The 16,917-nt window shown below is 44.7% G+C and overlaps 1 protein-coding gene across 1 annotated transcript in view; it reads left to right on the forward strand.

The window, feature by feature from the left end:
- OTOL1 (otolin 1) overlaps positions 1-11,352 on the forward strand; it is an 18,641-nt gene extending 7,289 nt beyond the window's left edge. The window contains exons 2-4 of the mRNA XM_019503237.1: positions 1,708-1,797; positions 7,490-7,561; positions 9,794-11,352. Coding sequence (XP_019358782.1) covers positions 1,708-1,797; positions 7,490-7,561; positions 9,794-10,692 — 1,061 coding nt within the window. The 3' untranslated portion in view covers positions 10,693-11,352. The remainder of the gene's footprint in view (positions 1-1,707; positions 1,798-7,489; positions 7,562-9,793) is intronic.
- Positions 11,353-16,917: the final 5,565 nt, after the last annotated feature.

Genomic DNA, 16,917 nt, shown 5'->3' on the forward strand with positions numbered 1-16,917 from the left:
AGTCCCCCACCACGGCCAATCTTGCCGATCAGGACCCAATTTCACCAATGGGATGTGGTTCCCCTTGTGGCTGATTGTGAAGTGGCCGCGGCACTCCTTCTCCCTGGCTGGTGCTCGCAGGGGGGGCATCAGTGCTCCCACCTGCCACCCCACCCATGGCCTGAGAAGCATGTGTGGTCAGTCAGGGGGTGCACTGGCACTCTTGTGCACTCCCTACGCATTGCCACTGGTTTGTATATCTCCTTAAATTGAATGTGTGGCATGTCCCTATACTGTGACACTTCAGGGTTGATGCCCAAGAATCAGCTGATTGTTTGAATCAGCTCTGGACAGCCATGGTCTCCACCTGACCTGCTGACAATATTGTCGGCATTAGTCTGGGGAAGCCCAGGTCTCCAGCAGGCTGGGGGCTTCTTGGGGTTGCAGGGGGAAGGATGAGAGGCTGTAGCTGGGGGAAGCTGAAGGACTTCCCTTATTGAGGAGTTTAAACCCCATGCCCAACAGGTCTGGCTGGGTACCAGGGATCAGAAGCTCCCAGCAGGGGGAGTAAAAGGGCTTTCCCTGTGGGAACTTTAAACTCTACACCTAACTGTAGTTTAATGTTCCTGGCAGGGGAAGCCACTGGTAGTGACAGCTGATTGTTGTCCAGACAGTTGTGGGTGAACCAGACCTGGGACTGTCTGGGGTTGTGGCTAACATCAGCTGATTGTTGGCCCTGGTCCCTGGACAGCTCTGGGTCTGGAACTGGCCAATTGTTTAGGCCAAGGCCAAAAGTCAACTGATTATCAGCTCCACAGGTGGGTCTGCAGGAACCCAGATTTCAATTTACCAGTGAACAGGGATTATGGCATGATTGTGATCTCAAAATCATACCTCCTGCCATGCACTTGTGCCATGGCAGGAAGTGTGATTGTTGGGACAGGGGATCATTGCAGCATTAATTAAATGTGAGCCAGGGCCATAGAAAAAATTTGAGTTATTCATTAAGTTCCAGCCAGTCTCTTTAGCTTTGTTAAAAGAAATGCTCACATCAGGTGGATTATGTTATGATAATTCAAATTGTCATGCTCAGCTCTCAGAAAAGCACTAGATTTTTGCATATTTAAAAACTGAGTGTTTAATGCATCTTGCCTCTTTTTTTCAAACCAGTAGACTTCTGCCAGTTTGCATACGGTACAGATATAACCTGTCCAAATTCCATGTTTGAATTTGCAATTTTTTTTCAAAGGGGACAAGTTACTATGGTATAGGAGGTTTTTAGCAGTTATTCTTAAATATCGTTAGGCTTAATCAGACATCTAAATAATGTAAAAAATCCCACAGATGGCACGGGGGGAGAAAATCTAAGAACCAATCAATAAATCAGTCTTTCCATTAATCAGGTTTGGGCTTTTTAAAACTCCTGTTAATTCTAGTGGTAGTTGCATAGCCTTCCTCCTAAATGACTTTGAAAATCTCAGCTGCAGTGATTTTCATCTGTGAAGGGCTTAGTTCTGAGGCATGCTCTGCTTCTTTGGTATCACTCCTATGATGCCAAGGGGAATAGCAGGGTGGATTCTTTGCTTACAATGCACAATGTAACATATCTTTCACTGTGGCTTATGAATGAACTAATACTCATATTTCATGCTGTAAAATTTGTCCTTTCCAGTCATATTGAAAATAGAAACCCACTATCTAAAGCATTTTCACATGGTAACCTTTCAGGTCCTAAAGGAGAGACAGGGGATGCAGGCCTTCAAGGTTTACCAGGAATTCCAGGATTTCAAGGTCCAAAAGGCTTCAAAGGAGAAAAGGGTAGGTCATATTAACTGCTTATTTAAAATGAAAATATTATTTCTTGCATGAAATGCTTTTAGTTCAATAGAAAAAAATGTAGGAGAAATTAATTTGCAATATGATATAATTGTGTTGGTGCAAATTAATACCAACCAATAATAAACAAATTAATAATAGTAATGAGAAAATCCAACAGCATATCATGGAGTAGGAGTAGCCCAACATGGTATGAAATAGATTTAAATAGTTGAGAAAATGGATGTTTATAAAGGCCTGATCTAAAGCTCTTGACTTCAGTGGACTTTGGATCAGACCCATGTGTATGAAGCTTCATGGTAGCTACCAGTAAGCACAGAAGCTGCTTTTCAAAGTTAAATGTCTCAGATCAAATCAACTGTATCTGAATAAGGGGGGTAAAGTTATCCATTAGTTGCATCTTCATGAAAAGACTCCTATTCATTTTGGTAGTCTTCAGAACAGGTCCATAATGGTCATTCTGTCCTATATCATTCTAACTGGGTGCATCTACATGTTAGAATGATAACATGCATGCATGCATGTAGGTGCATCTACATCTACACATGCATTGGTATTAGGGCACAGTAAACTAATTGACTCTGCCATAGGAAAATACTGTTGGGGTAAATACTATCTTATGGCAGAGTACTGTGCTGAAGCACATGTGTAGAAAGAGCCCAGGGGTGTAATTTGTACCCAACTAGCCCAGTCAGCCAGGGGCTTGCTCCACCCTGGCTCAAATTGCTGCTGTCACAGGTGCATGTTTAGATGCTGTGCCTGGGAGCAGTTGACTCCAGTGCAAACTGCTCTAGAGTTTTTTGCATTGCCCAAGAGTAAAAGGGAAGCTGGGTGACAGTGACCATGAGTTGATCACTTTCACTATTCATCGCAAAGCTGGCAAGTTGGCCAGCAATGCAGTCATTCTTGACTTTAGGAAAGCTGACTTTCGTAAGTTCAGGAGGCATGTTCATGAAGCCCTGAGAAGTCATGATTTCACAGGTAGGGGAGTTCATGATGACTGGTTGCTCCTTAAGGAAGTGATCCTAGAAGCACAAGGGGAGTCCATCACCACCCATGAGAACAGTGGTAGAAGGGCTCAACAACCCCCTTGGCTCAACAGGCAACTCATGGACCTCCTATGTTTAAAAAGAGAGTGGCATATAATGGATGGAAGACAGGAAACACCACTAAGGAGGAGTATACTGCACTGGTCTGCAGATTCAGGGAGCTAACTAGAAAAGCCAAGGCTGCAACTGAACTTCATCTGGCTACACAAATCAAGGACAATAAAAAGTCCTTCTTCAGATGTATGGGTAGTTGAAAGAAAAACAAGGGCAACATTGGACCCCTGCTAAACCAGCTGGGACAGCTGACTACTGACACCCAGGAAAAAGCCAATCTGCTTAATGATTACTTTGCGTTGGTTTTTCACCAGCCCAAAGGGACCACCCTGCTGAACATGATGCGGGATGACTAGGGTGAAGATGAATATATGCCCGCCATTGGCGTGGATCTTGTGAGGGAGCATCTTGAGAGGCTGGACCCCCATAAATCAGCTGGTTTGGATAAGTTGCACCCAAGAGTGCTAAAGGACCTGGCAGACATTCTAGCACAGCAACTGGTGAGGATATTCAAGAACTTGTCACACTCAGGGGAAGTACCTGAAGATTGTAAGAGGGCCAATGTGGGGCCCATCTTCAAGAAACGGAGGAAAGAAGACCCAGAAAACTACAGGCTAATCAGTTTAACTTCAATCCCTGGGAAGATTTTGGAAAAAATTGTCAAAGAAACCATTCTTGACAGGCTAACAGAAGGCAACTTTCTGAGGGATAGCCAGCATGGGTTTGTTGTGGATAAGTCTTGCTTGACCAATCTCATTTCATTCTATGACCAGGTGACACCTGGACAAAAGGGAAGAGGTTGATGTCATATATTCAGACTTTAAAAAAGCCTTTGACCTGGTGTCCCATGATGTCCTCATGGAAAAATTGGGCAGCAGCGGCCTTGACTACTCCACAGTCCGATGGCTGGAGAACTGGCTCTGTGGTTGGACCCAGAGAGTGGTAGTTGACAGAACCGAATCAACTTGGCACTCAATGACTAGTGGCATTCTCCAAGGCTTTGTTCTCAGACCTTTACTCTTTAATGTCTTCATAAACAATGTGAACACTGGTGTCAAAAGCAGACTGGCCAAGTTTGCTGATGACACCAAACTTTGGGGAAGAATGTCCACACTTGATAGGCTGGTGATCCAGGCTGACCTTGGTAGGCTTGCAAGGTGGGCAGTTGAAAACCTGATGGCATTCAATATGGAGAAATGCAAGGTGCTCCACTTTGGGAATAACAACCTGCATTACACTTATAGGCTCAGCAGTGCTACACTTGCTAGCACCACTTGCTAGCACTCACTAGCTACTGCTACACCAGGGGAGTACATCAAGGGCTCGGTGAACAACTGTTCACCAGAGCACCTGAGGGGAAAACCAGGAGTAATGGACACAAACTCCTGAAAGATTGATTCAGGCTCAACATTAGGGAAAACTTCTTCACAGTCAGGGTTTCCAGACTGTGGAATAAGCTCCCTCCAGAGGTGGTGTAATCACCTACCCTGGAAATCTTAAGGAGGAGACTAGACGGTCACCTTGCTGGGGTAACCTGACCCCCTGTTATCTTTCCTGCTTCGTGTAGGGGGCTGGACCCGATGATCTTCCAAGGTCCCTTCTGACTTTACAATCCTATGAATCTATGAACAATAACTGAAAGAGACTTGGGGTCATGACTGACCACAAGATGAAGATGAGCCACCAAAGTGATACCGCAGCTGGCAAAGTGAACAAAACACTGGCTTGCATCTACCAATGCATCTTGAGCAAGACCCAGGATGCCATCCTCCTGCTGTACTTGGTGAGGCCACAGCTGGAGTACTGCATCCAAGTCTGGGCTCCACAATGTAGGAAGGATGTGGAGAAGTTTGAAAGAGTCCAGAGGAGAGCCATGCACACGATCAGAGGGCAAGGGAGCAGGCCTTATGAAGAGAGGCTGCACGCTATGGGACTCTTCAGCCTGAAGAAGCATGGACTCAGGGGTGATTTGGTGGCAACGTGTAAGTAAGTAAGAGGTGTGCATCAGGATCTGGGGGAACACCTGTTCACCAGAGCACCCCAGGGGATAACAACGTCCAATGGTCATAAACTCTTGCAAAGCTGTTTTAGGCTGGACATAAGAAAAAACTTCTTTACTGTCTGAGCTCCCAAGGCCTGGAACAGACTCTCCCAGAAGTGGTGCACGCACCTACTTTGGACACTTTCAAGAAACATTTGGACATTTATCTTGCTGGGATCCTTTGACCCTAGCTGACTTCCTGCTCCTTGGGCAGGGCTGGACCCAGTGACCTTACAATATCCCTTCCAGCCCTAACGTCTATAAAATCTATGAAATTAATTGCTCATGTAGATGCACCCACTGGCCATGTCCAGAAGAGCATGGATGTTTGGTTCTCCAGGGACAAGTAGCAGTGGTGAACCTTGTGCTTCAGCTACTTGTCCCCCGAGAATGTCTGTGCCACACATGGCCCCAGCAGCATTACCTGGGGGTCTGGGAGCCTCTTAGGGCTGCAGCAATGGTGATCCTGCTGGGTGGAGCCTGGCTGGCAGCTAGAGCACAGCTCTGGTGTGTTGGCTCCTCCTCTGAGCAGCGCATGCTTCTTGTGTGTGTGTGCTGCTCTGCCTTTTTTCCCCCCACAGGTCTTTTTGTCTCCTCGATATCCAGGGATCAAAAAACCCTGCAGAAACAGAAGTGGAGCAGCGCCCGCAAGGGCAGTGCTTCCTTGCAGTGGGTAGAGCACCTGAGTGTCCGGTATGTGGTGCTCGACACATGTTGGGGGCACCACATACTGCATAGCTGCGCTTGACTGCATGCGCCCAGAGTGTTCTAGCTCTTGTCTTGTACACAGAGAAAACATACATCCAAGACTTTCTTTAAAAATGTCTTTATTCAGAAAAGAGATATTATTCAAAGAGATGCTGTCTAGTTTGCAGTTCTGTGATGTCTTAGCCTGTCAAACTATCACTTCTCTTAGTTATGGTTACTGTAGGTAAAATGGACTCAGAGACTTGTGTGCAATATCAAAGCGAAGGATGAGTCCTCCAGAGTAACAGCACTCAGACATCCTATAAATACTGCAGAAAAGCTTATTCCCTGGTTAATAATACTATATTGGCAATAAGCACAAGTTCTCCATCAGGCTATGTACCCCCTTCAGTGCCTATGCTGATTACAGTGTGTTTTGTGTGGGTGGTATTGATTGTTTTAATCATTTACCTTGGAGATCTGTATCTTTATCTTATGAGAGAATGAGTATGATCATCATATTAGATTTCTGATGCTCTGGGCACAATTCAGCTCAATTGTCTGTTTCTGTCCAAAATTTCAGGGTATTGGAACAGCAGAGGAAAACTGAGCTGTACTGGCAGAACTGAAGAGTTGCTTGCATGGCATTTGCATACATTATGTTTTGCTGAAGCCGGTGCTATTAATCTGTCTTCTATAATCACTAAAGGGAGTGCTTATAAACCCTCTTTCTTTTATCTATGTAACTGCAGTTTGGTAGAGAGTGGGGAGGGTGCTCCCACCTTTTAGCTCAATAGTTCAGGAGTCAGACAATGGCCCAGAGAATAGGTTTTATATTCTCAAGAAGCAGAAAGATTGAATTTACATCTTGGGCTTTCCAGCAAATTATTCTACCTGTACCCAATGGTGCAGAAACTTCTTCAGTGCACTTTTTCCTTTTTAGCGGAAGAACAGTAAATGCAAAGTGAAGTGAGCTAGCTTTAAGAAGCAGGTTGGAGGACTAATGCCAAACCTGCAGCTTGGTGGTTAGAGCACTTTGCTAGTGAGTAAGTGATATAGGTTCAACACCCCCTGGCTGACTAGGCCTAAATCCTGGGTCTCCTGTTTTTTGGGCAAGTGACCTAACCACTAGGCAACTGGGGAAAAGGTGGGAGGACCATCTCTTTTTGGCATCTAGCATGTGCTGGTTGTGGCTTTTCTGGGACAAGCATTTTGGGACTTTCCCATCCTTTTGCACATACCTAAGTGAACTTATGTTGCTAGGCAGATACCTGGCTGGAGTGCAACCTTAATGAGTACGTGTGCAATCTTGTATGCACAGAGCTTATCACAAACTATAGGTGCCAAAAGCTACATATACAGGGAAATAAGATTTAGATCTCAATGTATTTGAACACCTTTTTCAGAAAGGGAGGAAGAATGACAAAAGACTATCATACAATTTGTTTTCTATGATATCACCTCTGGATTAAGACTTTCTAGAGCTGTAGGCCTAAACTAATGTTACTTAATACGATGGCTATCAGCTTCTCTAGTTGGTCATGAAAATAATTATTTGCTTTCACTGTCAGATATCACTGAAAATGTACAGTATATTTGTTTCTTAAGCATTAGGATGAATTGGACAATTCTGAATGTACAATGTGGTGTTGATCACTGTGAAAACCCTGAGTGAATCTTCAGCTCAGGGTTTTCAAGAAATCCTTGGGACTGTAGTTCCTTAAGTTTGTTTTTATTAAAGTAGAGAGAGAGACACACACACACAGAATAAATCACATGTTGTATAATAGAAGTTGTCACAAATAACAACTCTACCAGCATATTAATGTCAATAATGTTTTAGGAGATAAAGGAGAACATGGTGACCAAGGAACAAATGGAATTCCAGGGTATCCAGGCAAACCAGGAGAACCAGGTATGTAACCAGGTATACCTTGAGCACTTAAGAATGCTGCTCTATTTCCATATTTATTTTGGTTTTCTGTTATTGGGAAATATCTGGAAATCTGTTTTTAGTTTTTACTCAGTTCTTATTCAGGAAAAATGCTCACTATAGGCAGCAGGAGCTGTGCATAAGTTAGGACAGGAAAACAACTAATAAATGTAACTTCACTGAAGTTACATTTTTTATATTTATTATCTACTGACCTATGGTTATGGTATATATCTACTGAACTATGGTGCAGTTTTCATCATTTTATTTTGTCAAGTATATATACAGCATAAACTGTAGTTTTTTCTAACATAGGATTGGATGAGGACACAACTGGCTGGTACAAACTATCCAGGCAATATCTTTTGATTACTCAGCCAAACTACTGAGTCATATTCAGAGGAGTGAGTGAATGTGCATGTGTGTGTATATAAGTGTGTATGTGCACACACAGAGGAAGAAGCTCTTATAGGGGAGCAGTTTCCCAGAGGAAAATATATTGAAGATAGGAATTGTAGAAACTCGGCACATTGTGCAGAAAGGAAAATTATTCTTCAGCAAAAAGCAACTTTGAGACAGGGATGGGAGGCCCCCCCACCCCAGATGTTAGATTGAATCCTCAGGGGCAGTTAAATTACACCAAAAACACAGGAAAGCAAAAAAGAAGCCAACACTAGTTTCTGTTCCGTAGCTCCTGCTGTTGCTCTGTACAGACAAGTTCCCTTGTACTGTGGTAGAGCAGCCTTGAGTTGCTGTAACATAAGCAATGGGAAGAGTGTGCTGGAAAAACAACAAGGTTAGGGACAGACATTACACATAAACCAGTTTAAGTGATTAGAAACTGGTCTAAACCTGTAACAGAACAGCTGCTCAGTGCACATAAGCCAGTTTAAGAATGGATGAAACTGGTTTGAGATAAACCTGGTCGAATGTAGTATCAGACTTAACTGATTTGGGTCAAATTGGTTTATGCAATGTCTGTCCCAGACCCCTTCCTGGTTTAAGTTAAATCAGAATCTTCCAGCATCCCAGATGCCTTGCAACTCTGGGTGGGGCTCTGTGCTCTGCTCCTGCTCAGCAGAGCTGGCCCCACCTCTCTGCTCCCTGGCTGCAGCTCTGGCAGAGACTGCAGGTACAGTGGGGTCTGCCTGGCTTCCTCCTGCTCCCCCACCCCCTCTCCCTGCCTTACATAGACATCTCTCAGCATTAGCTAGCATACCACATGCTGGCTACAGTCCATGCTGTGGGAGAGCTGACAAAGGGAGACAGGACAGTGTTGCCTTTTGGGGCTAATCAACGGGTAGCTGCTAATCAACAGGTAGCTGGTAATGTCCCTCATTTCCTTCCCTGGAAAAAGTTGTTTAAGAGTTTGAATTAATGGAGAGAGGCTGTTGTTTTGTTGATGGGCTCATAAACACTAAGTACAGGAAGATAAACACTGTGTTATCAACTCCCTGCTGGGCTTGTCAGGAGTGAGGGGAGTGGGGAACCTTTCTTAATCAGAGCCTCTTGCCTGGGCCTGGCCATGCCCTCCCTCAGCTCAGTGCTATGGAAGGGAAGAGAGGGTTGCTCTAAGTACCCCCCCAACAGCTTCTAGCCTGCATTTCTTCAGTCCAGAGGGGATGTCTGTGTGGTTACAAACTAGTTTAGCCTAGTCAGTTTAGACTAACTTTCAAAGATTAAATCAATTCAAGATTAGGCTTTTTGAATGTTTGTCCCAAGCCCAAAGGTCAGCATAATGCAAAGTTGTCCTTGCCACATCCCCTTGCATACAGCCACAACCTTTTCTCTTTGCTGTCTTAATAGCTGATAAATATAGAGTGTAAGAAGTTCTGTTTAGGTTCAAACCAGTAGATGATTACCTTCATGTGGGACAATTTTATTTTGCCTAGTTAAAATGGCTTTAAGACCAAATCACACCAGGAGCCACATAGTGCTAGAGAACCTCACCCTCTATCAATATGGACTCATGTCTAGGTATTGCATATTTAGTTAATTTCCCCCCCACTGTATGTCAAGCTTCATTTTCATGGCAATTACTTTTTAAAAACTGCCTACTCTTTCTGGTTTTCTCTTTTTTATGTTCTTATCCAGAGTATTTAACATTTATATCTGTTCCTGCTAAAATGTGACATGTCAATGATGAGTCCAAAGCTAGTTGTACCACTTGCCTAGTGTTTATTTTTTATTATTATTTGCTTTTTTTTTTTTTAGGTGAAACTGGAGCTAAAGGTGATAAAGGAAACCATGGCCCTCCCGGCATTAAAGGACAAAAAGGAATAAAAGGGGACACTTGTGATAACGGAACCAAAGGAGAGAAGGGAGATAAGGGAGAGCTGGGGTTACCAGGGTTAGATGGGGAAAATGGAGATAAAGGAGAAAAGGGAGATATGGGTGAAAAGGGGCATTGTGGAGAGCCAGGGGAGAGAGGGGAAAAGGGGGACAAGGGGGAAGTTGGAATGAAAGGTGAAAAGGGCAGCAAAGGAGATATTGGAATTGAGGGTATTCATGGTACAGATGGGGAACAAGGAGAAAAGGGTGCACCTGGCAGTAAGGGTGAAAAAGGGGACTTAGGGCCACTTGGTATGATGGGACCTCTTGGTCCAAAGGGAATTCCTGGGAGCAAAGGAGCCCGGGGAGCTCCTGGAAAGAAAGGTGCCAGAGGTGTCAAAGGTTCCAAGGGTGACAATTCAAAAGTCCCAAGATCAGCTTTCAGTGCTAGCTTGTCAAAGGCTTTCCCACCCCCAAACATGCCTATTAAATTTGACAAGATTTTGTACAATGACCAGGAGGATTATAATCCTTCCACAGGGAAGTTCAACTGCAGCATTCCTGGAGCATATGTCTTCACTTATCACCTGACAGTCAGAGGTCGGCCCGCTCGAATAAGCATTGTGGCACAAAATAAAAAGATGGTCAAAACTCGGGAAACCTTGTATGGTCAAGAAATAGATCAGGCATCTTTCTTGATTATTTTGAAATTAAATGCAGGGGATCAGGTTTGGTTGGAAGTAGCACGGGATTGGAATGGGGTTTATGTCAGTGCTGAGGATGATAGCATATTTACGGGCTTTCTTTTGTATCCAGATGATGTTTTTGAGACTCTAGTATAAACCTGTGGTGTTAAACACATTTTCAAGAGACATTTCTTTAACTCTGACTGTCAAAAAAGGAGAAAGGAAGTGTCACTTTAGTGAATTAGATTTCATAATCTTTTTATAAAAATAATTTATTTGTAATAAACTGATTAATTTTAACTAAACGGACCGAAGAGGTGGAGCCTGCTTCTCTGCAAGTGCTAATTGCTATGATCACACATAGAAATATTACTCAAGTGCAAAGAGACAGGGGTCTTCACAATCCTGCTAGAGGACTGACTTATTAAAATTACACATTGATATTCATGGTGTTAGATCAAGCCAAATCTTGCAGTCCTTACACAGTCAAAACTTGTATGGGAGTCACCATTGAAGATACTGAATTTTGGGGGTTTAGATAAGGATTGTAGCATTTGACTCATAAAGATTAATCAGATACAATTGCAAGTAACAGGTTTCTCCAAATCATATTAATAGATTGGAAAGTGTTTGCTCATCAAACCAGACTTATGTAGTGCTTTCTACATGGTAATGCATGAAATAAATGTTTGACGTAGGCTTTTACACTGATTGAACAACGTTGATATAATATATCTGTTCAAATTACTATTGTACTTATGAGACCTTAGTATCTTTGTAACATTCAAAAATAAATTAAGATGATTGCTTAACCTACTTTTTGTTTGCATTACACAGAAAAAAAAAATCAATATGCTGCTTGACAACATAACAGTTGATGGAACTATGATCATAAAAGTCCTATGATTTTCTGAATGTTTAATAAACATGGGCATTCAGAATGGGCATTTTTTTGAACTCCTTAACCAAGCAAGACTGTATTTAGGAAAGCAGAAATATGGAATTCAGCTAATTATTTGGATAATGGCTTCATTTCCTGATTAGCTTAAGTAGTACTGGGCAGCAGGTAATTAATTCCTTCCCTCACACTGATTAACTGTTAAACCCTTTCTAGAATTTCAGGAAAATATTTGGTAGATTCAACAATATATAGAACTGTTGTGATTGCTCTCTTATTGCCATGAAGTGATGTCACAGATTCCTCTCTCCTAAGACAGGGTGCTCAGACTGCCATTCTTTAGGAAGTCTCATGGTTACACAAGTCATGCTTTCAAAAGAATGACCAATAATGCATCTTTGATCCTGGAAGCAAAAGCTTCTTGTGAACCACTCACTCAGTGTGATGCAATCTCAAACACAGCACTCTTCAATGAACACACAAGATGAAAAAAAAAGGAAATTAAAAGGCTTTTCCTCCTATCCCCTTTTCCCTTTCCCCCAACTGGAAAAGAATTGAGGAGTATCAAGGAAACAAAAACAATTAATCTCCAAATTTAGAAATCATTAAATCAAAACTGAATTAGAACTCAATATGGGCACCAAACTGGGGGTGATGGTGTTTTCAGGGCACAGAGCAGAGGATAGGAAGATAGGGAAATGATCTGAACCTCAGGGTTAAACCAAGACCATGTTGAAACCAGCATGGAGACAGATTGTTTCACTTCTGTTTACTGTGGGCCCCTGGCTCCTTCCTGTGAAGCCTCTGGTTATGGTCACTATCAGAGGCAGAAAACTGGATTAGACTTTAGGGCTAATCTGCTAATGCAATTTGTATGTTCTGTTATAGGCAGCTTGGGCAAGTGGTGCCTCCTGGGTCTGGGGGGGCACCAGATCACCTCCAGGACCACCAGTAGCTGATTGCCAAGCCCGGATCTGCCAGCAGCAAAACCGGACGTGTGCTTCTGCTGGCGCTTCCAGTTTTGCGGCTGGCACTTCCAGGGGGTGCACAGCCAATCTCAGGGGGTGCATGTGCACCTGCAGGCACCCCCTATGTGTTGCCAATGTAGGACAAGCAGAAGTAGCAGAGACTCTATTTACTGACTGGGGCTGGTTCAGCAACATGGAAATCCAGTTGAAATTAATCAGAGACAGGATTATTTTCATTCCCCTCCACTCCAATTTGTCCACATCGTCTCTGTAGTGGGGGGCCCAGAACTGGACACAGTACACCAGATGTGGCCTCACTAGTGCTGAATAGAGGGTAAGAGTCATTTCTTTCAATCTTATGGCAATGCTCTTATTAATTCAGCCCAATATGCTGTTACCTGCCTTGCAACAAGGGCACACTGTTGTTTCATATTCAGCTTATTGTCCACTGTAACCCCCAGGTCCTTTTCTGCAGAGCTGCTGCCGAGCCAGTCAGTCCCCAGCCTGTACCGGTGTGTGGGACTGTTCCACTCTAAGTGCAGGACTTTGCATGTGTCCTTAAGGAGGCTCATATTGCATTTATTTTGGTCCAATCCTCCAATTCTTTTGGAGGATATTTCTTTTGACCTAATCTTCCAATATGTGCTATATGCTATAGCACAGTGTAGAAATCTGAGGCTCTCCACAAAAAGTCTGAGGTTTACACAGGAATTTGCATAGTCCTCCCACTCAGAACCTGCTTATCCTCTTTGGTTCGTGCCTGACATGCCTTTAATGTTAAAGAAAATCCAAAGGGAAAAGTAAATATTGGGAGGCAAACTGCCATTTCTTAATCCAATTCCTATGGCTGCCTGGCCTTTTGGAAGCATTCCTTCATCCCCATACCCTGTTCTTACTACACTAGATGTTTAGGAGTGCAATTTCTGGATTGCAGTCCGTGTTTAATGCACCCACACCATCCTTGGATGCCTCCAAATCATACCTTGTGTGGATTAAGACACATTCCCTCCTTGGCACTGGGGATTAGCCTCTCATAGTCTCTCTCTAAGTCTGTACTTGAGCTTCATTTTGTCTTTGAAATCTGAACAAAATGTTTCTTCACCCCCTCTCATGATTATCTTCCCCTTCCTCTTTGAATTAGGACAGAGCTGGCTGAATTCGAGCTCCATTTTGGACACTAGCCAGAGGTCCCAATTGGGCACTGTAGCAGGGCACTAAGGTGCCTGCTACTGGAGACAGTGTTACGAGCTTAGCTGCCAATCACCAGGGCAGCTCAGGTGCGGGTTGCCGTGACAACCGGTCTGGTCAGCTGACAGGAAGGGGGCAGGGCCTGGCCTTTATAAACAGCATAGGCTGAGGCTAGAGCCTAGTCCCCCTTTGGCTGCCAAGGAGGTAGGAGCTTGAGAAAACCCTGATGGGGCTGTATACAGAAACAAGCCAGGTTGGCTGGGAATTTATGTTATAGCCCAGGGGTTTTGTGCTTATGGTTTTGGTTGCTGTGTCACCAGAGGATAGGGTGAGGCTGTAGGGGTTGGAGGAGGCCTCAATGGGGTGTCCTGACCCCAGCCCAGTGTGGGCGGTTATTGGGAGGAGCCCCAGTGGGGCATGAGACCCAGGAAAGGGGTCTGGGGGCTAGGTAAGGCTGAGGCCACCTGAGCCCCAATTGGGAGGAGCCCAGTAGGCATAGGACCTGAGGAAGGGGTCTGGGGCCAGGTAAGGCTGAGGCCACCTGAGCCCTGAGGGCGAGAAGCATGAGCAAGGCCCGAGAGTGGGTGGGGAGTGCGAGAGATGCGAGACAGACCCCAGTTCAGGTGAGAGCGTGAGCATGGAGGGACAGGCCCCAGTGGGGCAGTGTCTGTACATGAGGAGCCCCAGGAGGGGGCGAGCTTAGTTGAGGACAGAGGAGCCCCAGAAAGGGGGTGAGCTTATTGAGGAGCCCCAGAAAGGGGGTGAGCTTATTGAGGAGCCCCAGAAAGGGGGCGAGTATCGGGAGGCGTGAGCATCAGAGGCACCGTGCCAGGGAGGGAGAAAGGCAGCTTCCCTTCAATGAACCAAACATCAAAGATGTGGCGGGCGAGTTATTGAGGGTGCATCAGGAAACCTAATCTGGCAGGGAAGGTAGGGGCGCTAGGGGAGGTCATGGATCCCCAGGCCCCATCCTGCCACAGGCACCATAACCTGCTTACTCAGTCCCCTAGCTGGCTCCATGTTCTGTCCCTGTTGCAGGGGCAAGCTCCTGCTCTCCACAGGGCAGCTATCTCTAGGAGGCCCTTTCTTTCTCCCTCGAGGTTATGAACCTGATGCACCTCACTCACCAGATGAACCCTTTACAAAACCTGCAACGTGATGTCCTTATGCCAGCTCTCACTCAAGTAAGTTTTTGTCACTGGCTGTGTTGACCCCCTTGGCTGGGGACAGGTAATTGCTGTGCCTCCGTGCAGCTGCACAAGCTCCTGTTCCCGTGGCTGTCCCCTTTCCTCAGTGAACACATCAAGCTCACTTCCAGTAGAATGGAACAAAGCAATATTTCCAGGAGTGATGTAAAACTTATCTGGACATGAAGAACAGCATCTCATACATTGATATACAATGTGCATTTGTAGGAACCACTCACTGAGAATTAAAATGCACAGCAGCTTTTTTTTACAGCACACAGCAATCTTATAATATATTTTTGAAAAAAGGGATGAATAAATGTCATGGCATATTGCTTTACACCTGGACTATCACCAAAATAAAAGTGTTTTCTTAGCTGAAACCTTGTACAGAACTATGGTTTGCATCTGATCTACCAGGTGACATCTCTAACAGCAGAGTGCCTTCCTGCATCGTTATGGAGAATTGTTTCAGTAGGGCTAGAGAGGGGAGTTTGCCATATGTTGCATCATCAATACTATCTCTTAGACACAGAGCAGATGACTTTTCTAGTTTAAACAGATGTATTAAACAGTGCATATTCTTCACTGAGTCCATTTACAATAATTTCGGGTTAGGTAATTAGGGATGCAGAAGACAGGCAGAACCTAGGATCAAAGAACCACAAGCCATGTGATGGAACAGTCCACCTAAGTACTATGGGGTCTGATAGGCATCAGGACAGGGGGGGTACCAAGGGCACATATTGGGGGGCTAAAGTACCTCTATATCAATGCTAGGAGCATGGCGAACAAGCAGGAGGAATTCACACTCCTGCTTGCAAACAAAGACTTTGACCTGATTGGATTAACTGAAATCTGGCTGGATGCTACCCATGATTGGGCAGTAGGCATTGAGGGCTATAGGCCATACAGATGTGACAGAGTGGGAATAAAGGGGTGGGAAGTGTTGCTTTCTATGTTAAGGAACAATACATGTCCTCTATAATCAGGATGGAATCAGAAGAGGGGCAAATTGAGGTTCAGAATACAAGAAGGTCGGAGGGGTGGGGGTGGGAAGGGACTTGATAGTGGGGGTGTATTACAGACCACCACACCAGAAGGATGAGCTAGACCTGGAATTCTCAAGGCAGCGCACTCAAGGGACATGGCTGTCATGGGTGACCTAAACTACCCCAACATCTGCTGAGAGGAGCAGTCAGCTAGATCTAACCATTCATGTAGGTTCTTAACCTGCATACAGGACCTAATGCAGGAGTTATACAGTCCCATCAGGGAAGATGCCTTACTGGACTTGGTGTTTGCTATAGATGATGACCTGGTGGGAGATCTGCAGATACAGGGTAACCTAGGGGATAGTGACCACCAATTGTTAGAATTCACTGTTCGGCAAAAGGTGGGAAAGATAACCAGTAGGGCAGAAGTGCTAGACTTCAGAAAGGCTAACTTCAATGAGCTCAGGAGATTAGTAAATGAGGCATTGAAGGACAAGAGCACTGGTGAGATGGGAGTCCAGGAAAGGTGTTTGTTCATCAAGGGAACAATCCTTTGGGCACAGAAGAGGACAATCCCATTACACATAAAAGCCGGCAAAAGGGCCAAGATACCCTCTTGGCAGAACAGGGAAATCCAGGAAAGCCTAGGGGTGAAAAAAGAGGCATACAGACTGGAAGGAGCGGGTACTCACCAAGGAGGAGTATACCTACTTGGCTCGTACTTGCAGGGAGTCAGGAAGGCCAAAGCAGAAATGGAACTCAGGCTGGCAACAAAAATTAAAGACAAGAAAAAGTCCTTCTTCAAGTATAGGGAGCAAAAAGGAGGCACATGGCAACATAGGACTTGTACAGGACAGACTAGGGCAACTGGTGACCGATAAGAGGGATAAAGCTGAGCTCTTCAATGAATTTTTTGCTTCTGTATTCCTGAACATGGATCAAGACAAATCTCCCAGTTGAACTATAGGCAGGCAGAGGAGAGACACCAACCCACCAACAGTTAGTGCTGACTTAGTGAAGGGACACTTGGAGGAGCTGGTTATGTTTAAGTCAGCAGGCCCAGGTGATCTTCATCCAAGGGTGCTGAAGGAATTGGCCAGTGTCATAGCAGAACCACTGGCATGACTGAGCACTCATGGCACTCA

Source organism: Gavialis gangeticus, unplaced genomic scaffold (genome assembly GCF_001723915.1).
Source record: "Gavialis gangeticus isolate Ggan-Ray unplaced genomic scaffold, GavGan_comp1, whole genome shotgun sequence".
NCBI lineage: Eukaryota > Metazoa > Chordata > Crocodylia > Gavialidae > Gavialis > Gavialis gangeticus.